This window comes from Peromyscus maniculatus, chromosome 19, assembly GCF_049852395.1.
Source record: "Peromyscus maniculatus bairdii isolate BWxNUB_F1_BW_parent chromosome 19, HU_Pman_BW_mat_3.1, whole genome shotgun sequence".
NCBI classification, from domain to species: domain Eukaryota; kingdom Metazoa; phylum Chordata; class Mammalia; order Rodentia; family Cricetidae; genus Peromyscus; species Peromyscus maniculatus.
The window spans coordinates 20310739-20329618 of NC_134870.1; the positions used below are offsets into that span (position 1 = coordinate 20310739).

Below are 18880 nucleotides of genomic sequence, written 5' to 3' on the forward strand. Positions count from 1 at the left end.
GTTCCACCTCCCAACCTCTAGGCAACAGTTGGGCTCCATGGTTGCTGGACACAATAGAAACCACTGTATCAGGAGTGATGAGTTCTGTCTCCAGATCTATAGACACAGATCCCTCCTCATCCTTTCCTTCTTTCTCTTACAGAGAAGAAATGGAATGCCTTACAGGTGATATTTTGTTCTTTGTAGAAATAGCCAGATGTGCATTAATGTCTCTTACTTTAGAAATTCAGAAAATGCCCTGTCGTGCCCATTCCTTCCGACACCTAGCTCCTTGTGTGCCTTCAGGACCAACTCAGTGATTTTTATATCTTGATTCTCCCCTCCCTTCATTCCAAGGCTTTAGACCCCATCACTTTGGTTTTATTTAAAACTTATTTTGTTAAGTGTCTAAAGGGCTTTGACATGGTCACATAGTGCCCAGTTCTATTGAAGGCTCCTGTCTTGAGAAGCTGTGACTTCCTAAGGCTTTAGGCAGTAGCATTCATCTGTTTTACTTTTCAACTGTAATGTTTGTTTTTGTACAGTGCCCTTCATCAATATCCACTTCTGTTCTTGACATTGTACTGTTCCCTAAGGTCCTCTGTTACCATTTATGATTTCCCTGAGCGGTACTAATACGCATACACTTCAGTATCTAGCTCAGATCTCTTGTCTGAGCTTCTGATTTGTGTATCCGAATCCTCACTTAATCTCCATGCTCTATCTGACAGGCATTTCAAAGTTAATGCTACACAAATGCTGTTCTCTTTTCCATTTTCCATCTGTGATGTAACAAAGCAATCTATTTACTGAATCCAGAGATTTGGAAATTACTGTCAGTTCTATCCTCGTTTTTTCATCAGAAATCCCTATTAGTTATGATTTCAAAACATCTCTTACCTTGTTTCACTTGCCATCTTCACTTTCTAGACTGTTGTTAAAACATCCTAGCTGACCTCAGGTCTGCACTTTTCAGACACCTGAACTAACTAAATGTCAGTCAGACTGTCACACACTCCTGTCAAAATCCTTTCTTGGGTATGGATCTCTTCTGCTTTTCATATACAGTTCACACTCTAAATTGTACCCAACAGTTGTTAAATAATTTGACCATTGTTTATCTCTTAAATCTGTTCTTTCACTGCTCACTACAATTGAGCTTCATGCCAAGCATAGAGCCTTTATATACACTGCCATCTTGGGCTGGCCTAGATGTGATGGTTTCACCATTGTCTTTTCAGATCCATTGAAACTATTTCTATGATTGTTTTTTCATTGTCTTTATTTATTACCAAAAATATTGATCAGGAGAACAAGGAACTCCACAGAGTCTCATGTATTGTCTTAGTTTGAAGTCAATTTGAGGTGGGTGGATATTGGGAATGGATGGGAGAGATAGATGGCTAGATGAGAATCTGCACTGTAACCTCAGATGAAAACTGATGGGCTGGCTTAGGACCTCTCATTTGCCTCTTGTTAATAGCAGATGGTGATACGTATTTCTTTTAATTTTTTCAGCAAGATCTATGTACCTTCTTGATATCAAGAGCCTGTAAGAACTCAACACTGGCTAATTATTTATACTGGTATGTAAAAACAATTTTGTTTGTTTCATATCACTTCTTTGAACTACTTTTCTCGTGCTGTAAAGACAGAAAACTTACTATGAAGGCCATCACCAGATGCCTGGGTTCTGTGCTTATGTCCCCCGTCATTGTCATAGCTGTTTCTAGAAGTCGGTGTCATCGGACTCTTTCTTCTGCTAATTTTTCGAGAACTTTGGTGACTCTTCCTCCCCCCAGTTGGGTCTGTTTTTCTTTTTTGTTATTTCAGTAGTAGAGAATACTTTATAATTTTTAAGAGTGTATTTTTACATTATTTACCAGATAGTTAAATCCTACAGTAATAGAAATTGAAATTAAAAATTATCTTCGCTCACTTTCAAGATGGAGAGACTGAGGCAGAAGGATGCTCTAACTGAACGTGACAGGTACTGATTAGGGTAGATTATCCGCCATCTGAAGAGGTGTCCCAGTGACTGTTTTCCACTTTTCCCTGAGTAGTTACATGAAGTAGAGGTAACTATCATGGTTTACATGAGAGCAATGTAAAACAAAGATACAGAGGGGCAACTTCCTCTACCAAATTAGTATGAAGTGTGGCTCCCTCTCTGTCTCAGAATCTTAAAGTGGAGGCCACATTGATAAATACATTGAGTCAGTGGGGAAAAAAATCATTGGGTTTAAATGCTGACAAATGAATCCTGTCCACTTTGGCAGAGGATCTTGGGGTACAGCCTGCTGGGTGAGCTCTACTGGAAACATGGGTTTTTAACTATAGAAATGATTTCCGATTTAATCTTATATTTAATTTATGGCCTTAATTTAAATAGCATAAATCAATAGATGTTCATTCTGAAAATTCCTTGTTTTTCAATAATCATAAGACATTTTACTTTTCTTGAAGAAATTAAAATGCTATCTTATTTTAGACAGGATTTGAAAACCCTGTTGTATGGGTTGAATCAAGCTTCAGCTCATTCTCCCATTTTCATAAAGGAAGGGAACCAGAGCACTTGTAAAAAAACACAGATGCCTGGCCTACATAAACAACATTGTCTAAGCCTTTATGGTTTTCTCTACCACAAAGAAAAACTAATACCAGTGATTTTTTTTTTTATAACATGAGCCATTTTCTCCAATGGGACCTATGAGTTTTCCCTTTGCCCAATGACTGAACTATTGGAAAGCAAAGTATCTCCAGGTGTCTAGTTCAGTAGTTGAATGTATTATTCATAAAAATGTATTTCTTTCACACTAAATGTTAGGATGCCCTTGGAAATACATTACAGAACATTTTGGCTAGTTTTAATTACCAGTTTTCCATTTAAGAGTTTACTTACAAATTCTTATATTGCCAAATTGCTGTTTTGATTTAATAGAAACCTATAGTTCATGTTCCTTGCCTTCCTCTCTGAATGCTTTAGTGTGCTTCTGTTCACACTATTACAGAAAAGCATTTTCTTGTGAAAAGCTGAGTGAATATTTAAAAAAGAAAAGACAGAAAAATTTACAGGGAGCATAAACCATGGGCAGCCCCACTTGGCACTCTTCAGAGCATCCCGTCAGACCCAGACTCCGTGTGGGTTTCTCCACTGTGAGTCACTGAACTGTCTGTTCATTTTAAAATTAAACTTATTAAACTCTACATATTATGTATTTAGAAATAAATATTCATTGGTGAGAAAAACTGTTGATAGTAATGCCTGACTTTGGTAGACACTGCTATTTTTATGAGTGTAGGATAATTGTATGAGAAATAATTTCTTAATTTTCTTAAAGGGGTCAAGTTTCCTCTGAACATGAACCAAGTGTCAGGGTGTAGAGCCTCTCACCAAGCTTCCTCTGTCCTAACAAATGAATTTAAATTTCAAGTTTAACTGATTGTACTGTTTTCTTCTGAACACTCTGTTTTTTTTTTTTTTTTTTTGCCATTTTTCTCCCCTTTTAAGTGGTTTCAATAGGATTTGTGCTATAGCTAAATCCTTGAGGGGCCAGTACCTGTGCAGATAGCCCCTTTAAAATAAGTAGTGTCAACACTTTCATCCACAGAGGGGAGTTATGTCTCTAGTCTGTAAAATGTTGGCATCAGAATCTATAAGTCCTTGCAGTTTTTTATTTTTATAGTCATTGAGGTGTGTTGAAAGGAAAGTCAACTTTGGATGCTGGGACATGTTTTCTCTGACTTCTAAGACCTTTGAAAGTAGTGAAAGTTACTTACTCCACAAAACGAAATTGTCAGGGAAGAGGGAACCTGCTGATGTCATCTTATGTTGAGTACCTGGACAGATTGTCACTTTTCCCATTTAGATGACAGCTTTCCAGGAAATGCCATGCAGGGCTCTGTAGAATCTAGTTGATAGGTATCAACAGCAAGTTGTGAAATGATTAGACTCTGGGACTTTTGGTCCTCATCTGTCTGTGGAGCTGATGCTCATTTGTATTTTAGATGACTCATTTCTTTTTTAGCAGAACCCTGACATGCAGTACTAGCAAGATGTTTAATTATGGAGATCAGCATGCACCTTCAAGTTCTGGAAACTGTTGTAGCCGTTTACGCTGTAGTTAGCGGGTAGTGAACTTAGTGGTGAGGCCTTTGGACATGGTCATGTTGGTTTGTGGATGAGTTTGCTACTTAAGTACATAGGAAAAGAAATGAAATTATAATGGTGGTGGGAGCCGTCAGTGAGTTTAAGCAGCCAGGCTCAGATTTGGTGAGATCCCATTGATGATTTTGGAGTTTGCAAATACTCTTGTTCTGACATTCTTATGGGTGGTCCTCAGGTGACCACACATTCTGAAATACCATAATAAAAAATAGGAGTTTATCTTGTTTGAGTCCTGGCTGAATCCTCTAAACCCTCTCTCTTGATAAATGATCCTCAGAGCTGTTCATCTGCCCTCTGAGCACCTGAGATGTGGGCAGTATGAAGCACTGAAGTTTGAATTTACTCTGATTTATTATTGTGGTTTTCATGGTTTCTTGAAACAAGATCTTGTTTCATAATCTGCTGGTCTAGAAATCAAGTTGCTCCTGCCTCAGCCTCCCAAGTGATAGGATTATAGGTGTGCATCTCAATACCTGGCAAATTGGAATGGATTTTAATCTAAAGAGAGTCTTGTGTCTAGTGGTGCTGTAGATGTTCTATAAAGCACCTCTAGTCCTTCATGCTTTTATTCATTTTTAGTTTACGACTCTCGTTGAGAATGATATAGTGTGTCTAGGGTCATGCTTTAACTCCTCGCAGCACTTTCCTGGAAACGCCAGACCTCAAGAACATCTGTGCTTGTGGTATAGCTTCGCTCTGAGAAGAGGAGAGAGGACAACTCTTACCTCCATCCTTTAAACAGTTATCTGTCTATAAGAACATGTCAGATGAGAACATTTGAGGTAAGGCACTCACCTCAGTGCCTTTACAACCTAGGAAGGTGCTGAGAGTTAACCATGTGGAGCAGTGACAGACAAGGAGCTGTGGTCAGGACATGTCGTGTCAAAGAGTCCGTTTATAAAGGAAGTCCAGAAGCAAGGTGCATAGACTTTGAAGAGAGACGGGCTATAGCTGTGACTCTATAATAGAGTATAGGGAGATGGGGAGACGGGGAGGAAGGTGTGTTTGGCAGATGCTGCCATATGTGCTGAATCAGAGAGTTGATGTTTAGCAGCATCAGAGAAGACTGACCTGCCTGGAGTATGAGTTCATATCTGGGTGATGGGATGGACAAGTCAAGCTCAGGTAAACACAGTCTGTTTTAAAGGGGAATGCTGATGCTTCTGCTCTTGTAGGGAGGACATAATTATGGTGTTTAAAAGAAAATGTGAAGGTGGTTAAGTTGAGGAATAAGAATTTTCTTGTTAGAGTTGAAGAAATGTGGTATTAATTTGGAATTCCTGGTAGGGCTGGGCTGGCTGGTGCAGAGGCATCGTAAGCACTTAATGGAAGCAGTTGGCAGGCTGCATGGAGTAACTCAGCACAGGTATGTTAGGGGTCGGAAGAGGACCACAATGTGAACATGCCTCTGGACTTGTGGACCAGCGCCAAACACAGGCAGCGCAAGTGTTAACCAGGGCTTGTATTCTCTAATTTGGCTGTGTTATATCTCATCCCCTTTTATTCATGTGTTTGGGACATGTTTCCTGCTTGACTTTTGAGAAAAGTCTTCATTAATTTTATTTACTACGTGAAAAAAAAAATTCATCTTAAAAGCATGGGGGATTTATTGATAGGGTATTCAGTAGTTAAAGAAGGAAGATTCCGGTTAGTTTGGTAAGTTCAATTTTACATATTTAGTTTAAAAATACTGCGGTATCTTTTCTTAAAGTTCTAGTGCTTGAAAATCACTAGATGAATATGAAACCAGGTAATATAATAAGATGGAAATTATACCTTATATGAACAAAAGATATATAAATTTATATTGTATAGTTACCAATGTTGAGATTTTTATCTGAATCCATGGCATCCGAGTCATTCAGCAATGAAGATTGTCTTCTACTACAAGGCATGGGCCTGCAGGGGTGTAGTGGAGAACAAGATACATGAGCTCTCTAGTCTTAGGCAGTTACCCTCTAGATGGCTGCATGTATTTTTCAAATAACAGTATAGGGGGACAACAGTGTGTGTCTGTGACTTGACATTTGGCAAATGTTATCAATTAAGGGATTTGTAAGTTTCTTGTAGATTTTGAAGTTGGAGTAGAATTGAGTGACTTAGCTGAATAGAAAGCCAGGGCTGTAGAGAGATGCTTTAGGGCAGTGTATTTGCTGTTCAAGCATAAGTTTGCTTCCAAAGTACACATAGAAAGCCAGGCGAGTAGAGGGCACTTGTCATTGCCTTCCTAGGGTGACAAGAGACTAAGGCCCAGCATTCAGGAGCCAGTTTGCCTAACAGATTGGCGAGCTCCAGATTCAGTGAGAAATCCTCTCTTGAGGAAAACAGTGGAGTCAACCTCTGACCTCCATAGGCAGGAGTACATATATTTACACATGCATGTCTACTAATACATACATGTGCCCCTGAACATACTTGCGCACGCACGCACGCACAGGATGGAGGCAGGAGAATGAAGATAAATACATGGATTCTGACTTGACAGCTATCTCCTGAATCAACCAGATGTACCAGCCTGAGAAATACATGTAGTCTCCCTGTTCTCACTGTTTCGAGTCATGATCTCATGTAACCCCGCCCAGCACTAATAACTCGGCTTCTCAAGTGCTAGAATTAGACTTGCTCCATCACCCCCTGCTCTCTCCACATTTCAGAGTTGACAAGGCAAGTAAGTCAGTCTAAATGTGTGTTTATCATGGCCCGCTGAAAGTGATTTAAAGCTGCTTTACAATTTAGCATTGTTATTTAAACAGTATAGATTATAAGATATATTAAGCGCCATAAGGTTCTGCTTTCTAACTTTCTGCACCTATGTTATACATTATGGTTTGTTCCCATCAGAACATTTTAAAACATTTATTAAATTATCTCTCACTTAGCTTATTTATGTATGTGTGACTTTTCTTTTTTTTTTTTTAAAGATTTATTTATTTATTATGCATACAATGTTCTGTCTACATGTGTGTCTGCAGGCCAGAAGAGGGCACCAGATCTCATTACAGATGGTTGTGAGCCACCATGTGGTTGCTGGGAATTGAACTCAGGACCTCTGAAAGAGCAGTCAGTGTTCTTAACCTCTGAGCCATCTCTCCAGCCGATGTGTGACTTTTATAATCATACAAGAAGTTTAGAATTAGGAAAACAAGTTCGGCATTAACTGTCTAAAACAAGTTTTATAATAGAAAAGTTGTAGATTTTGTAGAGTTTTTGAAAAATGGGGGAATTGGATTGGAGAGAGAAAAATCAATTCAAACTTTTAGTCATCTTGTGAAAATATGTCAGAGAAAAAGGTAGCTCCAGAGGGGTTTTCAGAGTAAGACACACCTTTTGCTGTGCCAAGTATGAGATGGGGAAGTAATGTCTTTATTGTACAGCTACTTGGTGGATGTGCAAGCTTCATTGACAGAGGAAGGCCTTAGTAGTAGTCCAGGTATTTCATAACATAGTGGAGTGTGTTTCCATGATAACACATAGGAATCATGAGGCATAGTATAGTTGATGGTGGCCTTGTTGATGATTATGATTGATGGCCGCTTATATTGTTGCTTAGTGTTCACTTCTAAAGGGATGGGAATGAAAAACGTTACTCCCGCTTAACTCTTATAACCATGTTTTAGTCTCGTTTATGAAATGATATAAGTATTTACTAGATAAATGTGAGTTTCATTTCTCATCCTATGAGCATCTTCAATGTGTTTTGAAGGTATGTGATCGTGGAGTGTGAAGATCAGGACACACAGCAGAGAGATCCAAAGACTCATGAGATGTACCTGAATGTAATGAGGAGATTCAGCCAAGCCCTGTTGAAGGTACTCAGGGGCTGCAACTGGGCTGGCTAGTAACCTTGTGAACTGAGAAAAAAGTAAACGAGGGGACTAGGGAGATAGCTCAGTGGTGAAGAGCACTGACTGCTCTTCCAGAGGCCCTGGGTTCAATTCTCAGCATCTCCATGGCAACTCAAAACCACCCATAACCCCAGTTATAGGGGATCTGACATCATACCCTCTTCTGGCCTCTTGAGGGCACCAGGCATGCCTGTTATACACAGATTTACACGCAGGCAAAACACCCAGCCAAATAAAAATAAATCTTTTTTTTTTTTAAGTAAAGGAGATTAATATTTGTGGTAGATGAAGATTATTTGAAATCCCAAGTTCAGTGTTTGTAAACAAATGGCTGGGACATAGTTATTCATTTTCTAGTGTGTGTGGCTGCTTTGGTTTGACACGAATGGGCGAATCATTGGATAGGAAACTAGACAAGACTAATATTTTCACTCTGACCCTTACACCAGGTTTTTGATCTTTATTAAATAAACCTTACATGGACCAAACAATGAGCAAAGCCCTGCTCTTATAATTTTATGTTTTTGTCCTCTTTTCTCTTCTAGACTCAGTAGTCGTAGTAGTTCTTCTGTAGATATTTTACCTGACTTCAGCAGCATCTTCCAGGGCCATTTTCTGCTGCTTTTGCTTCTTTAAAGAAGCAGTGTCCAGGTCTGGCCAGCAGAGGGCACAAGGGCAAAGAAAAGCCGCTGACATGGAACTCTCCAGCTCTGCTGCTGAAATGTTTCCTGGCAGCTTTTTACTGTGTCTGCTGTTTCCTGTCTCAGGTTCTTGAGAAGCTAAACTACAGCTTGTCGGATACTTTTAGACTAAGCTGTGTCCAGCTCTCAGAGCCGTGTCAAGCTCACTGAAGAGGTGAGCTTTCGATTTCACCTCATCACAGCCTTGCTCTTTCCCTGAGCCTAAACATCCTGTGTGGGTTTTTTGTTTTGTTTTGTTTTTTGGTTTTTCAAGACAGGGCTTCTCTGTGTAGTTTTGGTGCCTCTCCTGGATCTCACTCTGTAGACCACAGAGATGGCCTCGAACTCACAGAGATCCGCCTGGCTCTGCCTCCCGAGTGCTGGGATTAAAGGTATGTACCACCACCACCTGGCTTGTCTTTTTCAAAGAGATTTCTTCTTAAAGCTTCTTTGGAATCGGGATTTTATTAACTCAGTAAGTAGAAGCATTTTAGGATGGATAAATCCTGTCCTGTCATGTGGTCTTTGTATTATGGATTGAGTAATGATTGCTCAGGACTCAGGGAATTTTCTGCCCTAACCAGTTGGTGGTGTTTCCCCCAGACAGCAGGTTTCTCATTACTTCTGAATCAAAATAATTAGTCTGTTCCAGTCTCACTTTGTTTTGAAGTTCATAGCTTTAGAAGGGGAAGGGAATGATCACACTGTTTTGCTCACTCAGGGTGACAAGTCCGTCAGAGTCATGCGCTCCCTGCTGGCAGCGCAGCAGACCTTTGTAGACCGCCTGGTGCATCTGATGAAGGCAGTCCAGAGGGAAAGTGGAAACCGCAAGAAAAAGGTGAGCCACGGGGTTGCTTCCTGTTTATGGCTAAAAGTGGCTCCACATCCTAAAATCCTGAGTGTTGACTCTTGTCTTGTTGGGTTGGAGTAGTGTACAAACTTACATTGTTTGCTTCATTTTTAGAGATAGTTTACTTGCTTTGTAGCCTAGACAAGCCTTGAATTCATCCTCCTCCCTCAGCCTCCTGAGTGCTAGTTTAAAGATATGCACCACTATGCCGGGCTTTATGTGAACTTCTTCTGGGTAATTAGAGTCCCAGGAGCCCAAGGCACTGGTGCCATTGGGATCTTGTTGTGTAGGTCATCATATGTTCATGTAAGGTGGTGGGGTTTCCTAGCTGTGAGGAATGGCAGGTTTAGAGGATTAAGGGATCAGTGTTCCAGTGTCACACAACTAGTAAGTTTGGGAACTATTTATCCCCAAGCATAGTTTCACCTATAATGCATTACTTTCTCTCATCTTAGAACCAACCTTTGTTGTTTAGATCACTTACATCAAAATTTTGAGAAAACAAAGGGCCAGCGTAGATTGCAGAGCCAGCGTGACCATTATGTCTGTTCTGGTAGCAGACGTCTTTCTCTTAAGTGGAAAACTTCTACATGATCAACAGAATAACTAGGTATCTCCTCTGCGAACACTGGGTTTTTTCTGGGCCATAACTTTGATGACGAAGGACTCACATGGCGTCTTCCTTTCTCCTAATCCTGTAAGATGACAGGCAGATGTTTCTTGGTGGCCTTTGTCAAACACTACAACCCACCTGAAGTATATAGATATATGAGGGAAAAGTTAAAGAATCGAGTCAAAACTTAAAAGGCAAGAGAAAATTAAATTTAACAGATGATCAGAACAATTGTTTCCCTGACGAGAGAAGAAAATTGGCTGAACAGAAACATGTTTTTATCCAGTTGGCATTATTCAGAAGAATCATAGACCATGATCCAATAAAGAGATCCCTAATGCCGTTTGTCCACCACCACAGGCTCCACTGTCCCCGAGTGAGAAGCAATCCCTAGCATCTCCCCAGCAGTGGGTGTATATACAGCTTGGACCTTTGGTCTTCGCAGCAGCATCTGCTTAGTCTGATGAGATTGTGAGGGGTGAAACCTGAGGAGGCAGGAAAGTGATGGCAGGATTTGGATTTCATGTGAGCAGTCGCCATTTTGTGAAGGAGTCTTGTTCATGACCTTTACTGAGATGCATAAATAGATCTGTGCCAGTGAAGAATTGATTTAACTTTAGAGGCAGTGGAGTATTGCTGAAGGGAAGTCATTTTATGTTTGGTAGTTCCTAAGTACTCTTCTTTGACCATCTAGTTCCTAGTGGTTCTAGGACTTCTTCCTCTGGTGCATGTATCATGCTTGAAGTACTTTACAGCTTTACTTGATAAAGCCTCAAGGAATCCTATTCTTTTATATATACCTAAAGTGTTATATATATATGTCATGTGTAATGTGCATACACATATTTGCATAAACATACTCATACACGTGTATGTGTGTGTCTTAAAGGAAATTAAATAACTTGGATTGACAGTGCTCCCTCCAAGTTCCATAGACTAAAAAACTCCAGTGCCAGGAACGAGAAACTGCCTTGTTTGTGAAAGGTTGAGGGTTGTCCAAGTGACTCCCAAAACACTGTGGTTTATCAGTACAGCCCTTGGTTGCCGCTTGGGTTGAGGGAAGGCCTTTGTTGCTGTAGTTTTCAGATACTTTTATGTGCTTTGCAAATAATGTTACTAGAATCAGTTTTAGGCCTTTATTGTGTGCTTGTGAACTATTTTTTCATTACTCCTTTATAATTTGTTCTAGAATGAGAGGCTTCAAGCATTGCTTGGAGATAATGAAAAAATGAATTTGTCAGATGTGGAGCTGATCCCATTGCCGTTAGAGCCACAGGTGAAAATAAGAGGAATCATACCAGAGACAGCCACACTGTTTAAGGTAAGTCTGATGGGTTGTCACTGTGTTTAGAACCCGAGCAGAATCGGCACCTTGGAAAGTGAAAACATTTCAGGGAAGAACCGCATTTCACTTGGTAAATGTTAGATTAAAAGAGGCTGCTTCATTATTTTTCATTTGAATGTTTTGTTATTCATAGTATTGTGATTGGATTCATTTTATTTATATGAGCATTACGCCTGCATGTATGTATGCGTGTACTGCCTGTGTGCCTGGCGCCCTCAGATCAGAAGAGGGTATTGGATCCTCTGGAACTTGAGTTGCAGATGGTCGTGAACCACCTTGTGGGGGCTGGGCCCTCTGCAAAAACACCAAGTGTTCTTAACTACTGAACTACCTTTCTGGCCTGTTATTATTGTATTTTAAGATCTTTTGTGTTATAATTATAGAGATGTTTCTAATGAAAATATGTCATTTTTGTCTCTGAAACTTTACTTTTTAATGTTTACTTCTTTGAATAGTAGTCAGAGCCACAGTTATTATTTATATAGGGTAGTTTTTAAGGGCAAATTTCAAGGCTTACATTATATATTCAGTTCATGAGTTCAAATGGATATCAGTTCATGAGTTCAAATGGATATCAGGCCCATTTACCATTTTTTTTAAACTTAGCACAGTCCTCATTCCTGTGTACTTTATATTTCTTTGGTTACATTTTTAAGTAGCAGTTGTCTTTATTCTTAGCAGTGTGCCAAATGTTCTCTTCACTGGCTACTGACTGTACAGGTAGAACTTGAATCAGATTATCAGGTGTCATGCACCTGGTATCATCTGGGAGGCACTGTGGGTAAAGTTTTGTGATTCTAGGAGTAACAAATTCCCCCTAAATGCCTGCCTTGAGGAGATTTCTACCAGGGTCCAAAACAGATGCTACAAGCAGCTAAGGATGCTATGTGAGGGATATTCATTGAGTCTAAACACACCGAGTTCGTGAGTCCATTCACTTTATTCTTCTAAGTCAGTTCTATCTACACAGTTTCTTTTCTGATCTCACACTTCTCAGTCCCTCCTGCTCTCAATTCCTTCTGCTGTTCTCTCATGTCTGTCTAGTTCTATCCGTCTCCGTCCTCATCTTTGTTCTTCTCAATCCATTCCCCCAGTGCTCTCTGAGAACCAGCATATATAAACATGCAGTAATTCTTTGGCAAAGCAGTGCGAGGCTTGAAGTTTTCAGGGTTAGAGGTGATAAGGATCCACACATAAAGCAAAAAAATGTCAGCTTCCAATTACAACCCTCCAAAAAGGGAGTTCTCTGGTAGGGTCAACTAAAGGCTAAGATCAGTTAGGGCATCTAGGAATAGCACCTGGCTGAGGAGGAATTAAAACTTAATTTGCACAAGAATAGAAGCTTGCCTGGCCTTGACAGCAGTCTCCTTGGGTCAGTGGGAAGTAATTACCTTAACTCAGTAACTGGCAAATGGCTAAAACATCATCCCAGGAATGTGAGCAGTAAATCTCTTAAGTTAGAGTCTTGTGTAAATAACCCGGGGTGAAGGTAAGGGGTTGAGGATTTAATTGCTAGTGGCTCTTTTCTCTATGTGTGAATGAGATAATTAGTTAAATGGGTGCTGCTCATGGCTGGCTGGTAGAGAAGAGTGCTGATTGGAAGAATCACAAGCCATAGTTACCTTTTTAGAGCTTTATTGAGAGAGAAAGAGAGAGAGAGAGGACAGACTGAAGGAGAGAGAGTGGAAAGAGAAAAGGGACACACAGAGGGCCTGCCTGCTTTTTAGGCTGGGACACTGTCGCAGGCTGGTGACGTAATTAAGGACAGAATCCTTACAGAGATGAGCTCATGTTTATCTGTGTGCAGTTTTGTCCTTGGAAAAGGGTATTTTTGCTGAAATACTTTTGTCCCCAGAATGGCCCTGGCCAGATGTATGTTAATGAAAAAATAAACACAGCTGGGGACAGTTATTCAATTGCCCCAAATGAATAAGGAGAGTTGTGCCCACGATTGAGATGCAATCGTGAGATTACATGTATACATAACATGGAGATGCATGGTAAATGGGGAGAATCATGACTGTTATTGCACAAGAGTTTTACAACAGCCAGTTCATTCCAAAGGCAGTAATTCCATAACTCCTTGCATGATGGTTTCCTCTAACAGAACCCTCAGTTCTGATAGGTTGACCTTCTGAACTCTAGTTGTCACTGCTGTGCACTCCATGGACGTTTGCTACCAGCAGCTCTCAGTATGGAGCTCACAGCCATAAGCTTCACTGATATCCTTTCCTATCAAGTAAGGAAAAGCTCCTAGAACAAGATAGATGAGACTATCTAAGGCAGAGCACGAGCTCTCTAGTAGTATGTTCGAGCATCCAGTCCAGCTGAGCTCACACAGCTGCACAAGAGCTTCCTCATACAACATAACCATACTGGAAACATCTATTGTTTTAAAATGCTTTAAGAGTTTTTGTTTTGTTTCTTTCTTTGTTTTTGTTTTTAAATCTGAGTTTTACTGTGGCCTTGAAGTTTTGAGTCTCCTGAATGTGCATCTCCTCGCCATGTCTTAAACATCATGGTGGGCCAGTGCTCTGCCAATGAGCTACAACAATGGCCTCTTAATTGCCTTCAGTTTTAAATATTTCTCTCAGCTCATTTAATTGGTTTTGAAATTTGTTAATAACTTAACAATCTGCAACTTAAAAATACTGATTTTATAACCTACTGTTGGATAATACTGGTATAGATATACTGGTACACACATAGCTTTATTCTTACATTCTGCTGGGGGGGGTGAAGTACAGGAAAACAGTATGTGAACAGTCTCTGTGTGAACTACATTCATTTGGAATAAACCTGCAGGTAAAGCCCAATGTCCCTTTTTTCAAAGAACCAATCAGGAGCAATGTCTTAGGAAGGTATCTGGGATTTCTTTTGGTTAGGGTAGAAGAATCCAGGAGCTTCAGAATAGGAGCTGGTGGCATGAGTTTGCCACAGATACTGGATGGATTCCCAACACACGTTCTCCTCAGTTATAGACTATTATAATATTGTCTTCTGTGCACAGAATAATGCCGGTAGAGTGTCACAGGACATCTATCTGATTCAAATATCAGAAAGTTCCTGTTAGGTCCCCCTCCCCCTTTGTTCTGATGTATACAGGCTTTCTTGAAAATTAGGAGTTGTAGCTCAGGCATGTGGTTTGAGGTAGTTACTATTCAAAGCTAATGAGTAGTGACTGTTACACGAAACACTAGAGTAATTCTCAGCTACTGCAAATCATTTGGGTCATCGATACCATGAACTAGAAAGTGATGATTATATTCCTTAGACTGGCCCTGTACTAAGCCTATGTTGAGGCTTTTGCATTTTGGGTGGGGGGGGGCGGTGTTAGGATTCCTATTATATTGTTATAAACTCTTTTCAGCTGCAAAGGGTAAGAACTTCTTTTCCCAAGGCTTTTAGTATTTTGTAGACCTCATCCTGGTAGCCAAAGCTGCATCCTGGTGTAGCGTAGACTACCTCAGGCCCTGGGATGGGTGCCGCGTGTGCAGTACAGGTCCTCTGCCTGCCGTGGGTGTCATGTGTTCTTTCCATTTCAAACTTGGATTTACATCCGCACATGAAGAGCACAACAGAGCTCCTCTGCCCCTCCTCTGCCCACTCCTTTGGAAGATGGCTCTGGGTCCTTTGCTCTCAGGCTGTCATGGAGTCAGCTAGAGCTGATGTACAAAGACATTTCAGCAGGGCTGATAACAGGATACCCCACGTGAAGGTGATTTGAAGTTCAGATTGCTAGTCCACCAGAGTTTCTGTTACATAGCTTCCCGAAAGTGGTTTTTTGTGACTTTCCCCTTATTTTTGTAGGTGGTCTTCAAGCACACAACAAAGCTGGGTTTTCACTGAAGAACTGTGTGTCCTCCGTTCCTTCCTTGGTTTCCAGAGGAGGAACAGTTTAAAGAATCCATATGGGTCACCCTCTACCTGTGTGCATTCCTGTCCATTCTGGTCTAACTCCAAAACTGACCTTTCTACCACATAGACTCCTGGCTGTTGCCTTGCTTGTAGTTCATTGCCCTGCATTTCTTTCTGAGAGCCCATTCGTTTTCTAAGGCCCTGTGCCCCTGTGTGTGTGTAGCGGAGTGGCAGCATTTCCTTCTGTATGTAGTAGATCTTTGTTCATTAATTTCCAGCCCATTTTTCAGGCAGTGTCTTTGTTTTGCAGAGTGCTCTTATGCCTGCGCAGCTGTTCTTTAAGACAGAGGACGGAGGCAAATACCCAGTTATTTTCAAGCATGGCGATGACCTGCGTCAAGATCAGCTGATTCTTCAGATCATCTCCCTTATGGACAAGGTGAACGTCACTCTGTGCTGGTGGGGACCGTGCCTTGTTTTAGAAACCGCAGTTTACCGTGTTCACAGACACAGAAGCATGTGTGTCGTTGATCACAATGCTGCGATGCTCAGCACTCTCTACTTTGAACAAACTTACTTTCGTTACTTCAGAGAGGTTCTCGTGGGAAGTGGGGTTGCACATGTTCATACACTGTTTTTGCCAAAGTTCTCATGGTTTCAGACTTAGTCATCTAATGAGCTAGATCTTTGCCGAATGCCACCCCAGTCTCCAGCTTCTAGAGAGACATGGGTCCCCTTTGTCTTTGCTTCTGTCTTCTATGTTACTGTGTCCCGGAAGGTCAGCGTGAAGCATTCAGAAGAAAAGTGATGTTTATTGACAGTATATGACATATTCAGAATACATGGAAATGTGTCTTCTCACTCAAGCAAATGAGTTCATTTTGACGCTGAGAGTTATGTAATGTGGTGCCTGTAAGATTTCTGTTTGTGTCTTCATTGTATGCCTGTGCGCTGATCCGTGTTCATGAGCTTGTTTCCAGCCTAACATTCACTTAATGTGTTTTATCTTCCAATCCAAAGCTGCTACGGAAAGAAAATCTGGATCTGAAATTGACACCTTACAAGGTATTAGCCACTAGTACGAAACACGGTGAGTTCATTTTACATCGCGATCGCTTTCTTCAGTTTCCAGTCAGTACACTTTGCCTTTGTAAATTGAAAATCCTTAAGAAAGTTAGAGAGTGACTTAGCTTACTCAGAACCCTGAAGACATGTTGGGTTGTCCTTCCCATCTTCCTCTCTTCTCCCCTCTGCCCTTTTCTTTTCTTTCTTCTCTTCCCCGTTTCTCTCTGTGTTCCTCTCCTCCTTGTTTTATGCTCACCTACTTCTTTCATTTCCTCGTCCTTCTCTCCTTCCATTCCCCACCTCTTCCCTTCCCTGCTGTTTTTACTTTTCACATTGGAATAGCGCATCTCTCTGCCTTCTGACTGGCTGTAGGTCACAGTATTTTCTCATACCTGTCTGCATAGTCCTCGGGAGAGTTTCTGAGGCCCAGAAAGGCCCTGCACTGCACTCGGCTTACAAAAGCCACTCAACAAGTGTATTTGTTATCTGCTGCATTTTACAGTATACACGTATGTCTGCACGTGTACACCTTCGTGTATACACGTAGTGTGCGTGTAAGTCTTTGTGCTGTTGGATAGTGCGAGACTGGCCGATGCTCAGTGTGAATTATAGAGATCAGCACTTCCTACATGTTTCACCTCTCCATTTCCACTCCCACGTCTGGTGGTGATGTCGTCCTCTTCTCATTTCCTCCTCAGTGATCTTTCTGAAAATACAGTTGTGTTTCTGTGTGCCTTTTTGCTTCCCCGCATAAGTTTATTGCTAGCTTTTCTTGGCTCTTGGGACCAAGACAGAGCGGAGGCCACCTGGCTGAGTCGGGCCTTGCTGCCAGGCCCCGTAGCTGTGTGCAGCCGTCTCTGCCCCCATTTCACAGTCTCGGTTGTGGTGGACGACTTGGGTTTCTCTGATGCTCTTTCCATCTCGGGGCTTTAAGGTGTTGTGATCAGTATATGACGATCATTTCCTTCAAAGCTTCACCTCTTAATGCTCTGCTTTTAAAGACGCGGCCCCGGCGCCTGGTAGCTTTGGATTCTTGTGTAACTTACATCTCCCTCCTCGGCTTCATAGTGCCCTTTTGTTTATAATATTTATTCCAGTAAAACTTGGGCTCTAACTGTATGTGTAGTTGGGGATAAACATCTTTTTCCCACATATGACCTAGTTTATACTACATGATAGGAAACTAGTAAATACTTGTTGAAGTGAATGAATGTAGGTTTTTTCCCCCATATCTGTACTCTGCTGGAATATCCTTTGTCCACAAGTTGTTAGAATGTCAGGGCCACCAAATCCAGATGGTGTTTCTTGAATCCAGAAATGCTGCTGCCCCATTCACTTAGTTTTCCACATGTTTGTTGTTTACTGATCTTGTACCAGGTTGACTGGTCTTCTTCTTGCCCCATTCACTTAGTTTCCATGTGTTTGTTGTTTACTGATCTTGTACCAGGTTGACTGGTCCTCTTCTTGCTCTCCCCATTTTGCATACCATTGCCTTTCCAGTTTCTTTTCTCATCTAGGGAGTTTGTACATCCCTTTCTCCTGTTTTCAGGGCATCGTAGAAGGTGCAGTGAGTGGACAGAACTGCAAATTTAAAGTGATTTTTAAATTTGTACTGTTGTTTTAAAGGTATGGAGGGTTGCTAGGTTTGAGGAATATAGTCTATTACTCTGTGTTCTTCATGTTAACTGATAGAAATTCTTCTAGGGAAACGTACAGATGAATCAAACTAATTGAAAAAAATTACCTAGTAGTTCTGTGACCAGCATCAAGTTAGCACTGTGGCAACAGTCCTTCTTTCTCTGGGAACAGAATAGAATGTCCACTAATGGGGACGGTATGCCCAGCAGAGCCTTGGCTTCCTTTGGCTGACCAACCTACATGGTACAAACACGGTGTGTCAGACCTTCCTGACGGGCAGGAGTGTGCCCAGCATGGGGCTCATGCCGTGTACCAGATCTTCCTGATGGCGGGAGTGTGCCCAGCATGGGGCTTCATGCCGTGTACCAGACCTTCCTGAAGGGCAGGAGTGTGCCCAGCGTGGCGCTTCATGCCTTCATGCTGTGTTTCTTTCCACGTAGGCTTCATGCAGTTCATCCAGTCAGTTCCTGTTGCCGAAGTTCTTGACACCGAGGGAAGCATACAGGTAAAGACATCCTAAGAAAAGTTCACGGCTGACGAAGAAGGACTGTTAAGATTAAAGTCTCCTTTTCTTACTCTTCTTTCTGTGAGTCTTAGTTCTCCTCAGAAGAAAGAATTGTTGTTGTTGAAAGTTATGCTCTTAGTTGTTTGGATGCTCAAGCCCTTACGCTGTGTGTGGCACATAACTGGGCTCAGTATCTATAAACAGATAAAATAAAGCTCACTCCCCAAACATACTATACAAACTAAAACTTAGAGTTGCATTCTGCTCCAAAATATAGAACAAGTGCAATTTAGCCATTAATTGATGAACATTTTAGTTATTTCCAGTTTTTGTT

At 41.2% G+C, this 18880-nt stretch overlaps 1 protein-coding gene across 1 annotated transcript in view; it reads left to right on the forward strand.

Annotated features, from left to right (window-relative positions):
- The window catches only part of Pik3c3 (phosphatidylinositol 3-kinase catalytic subunit type 3), a 93906-nt gene that overhangs the window by 45820 nt on the left and 29206 nt on the right, over positions 1–18880 (forward strand). The window contains exons 13-19 of the mRNA XM_042263721.2: positions 1498–1565; positions 7851–7956; positions 9394–9510; positions 11325–11456; positions 15649–15777; positions 16359–16428; positions 18482–18546. Of these exons, the coding sequence (XP_042119655.1) occupies positions 1498–1565; positions 7851–7956; positions 9394–9510; positions 11325–11456; positions 15649–15777; positions 16359–16428; positions 18482–18546 (687 nt within the window). The remainder of the gene's footprint in view (positions 1–1497; positions 1566–7850; positions 7957–9393; positions 9511–11324; positions 11457–15648; positions 15778–16358; positions 16429–18481; positions 18547–18880) is intronic.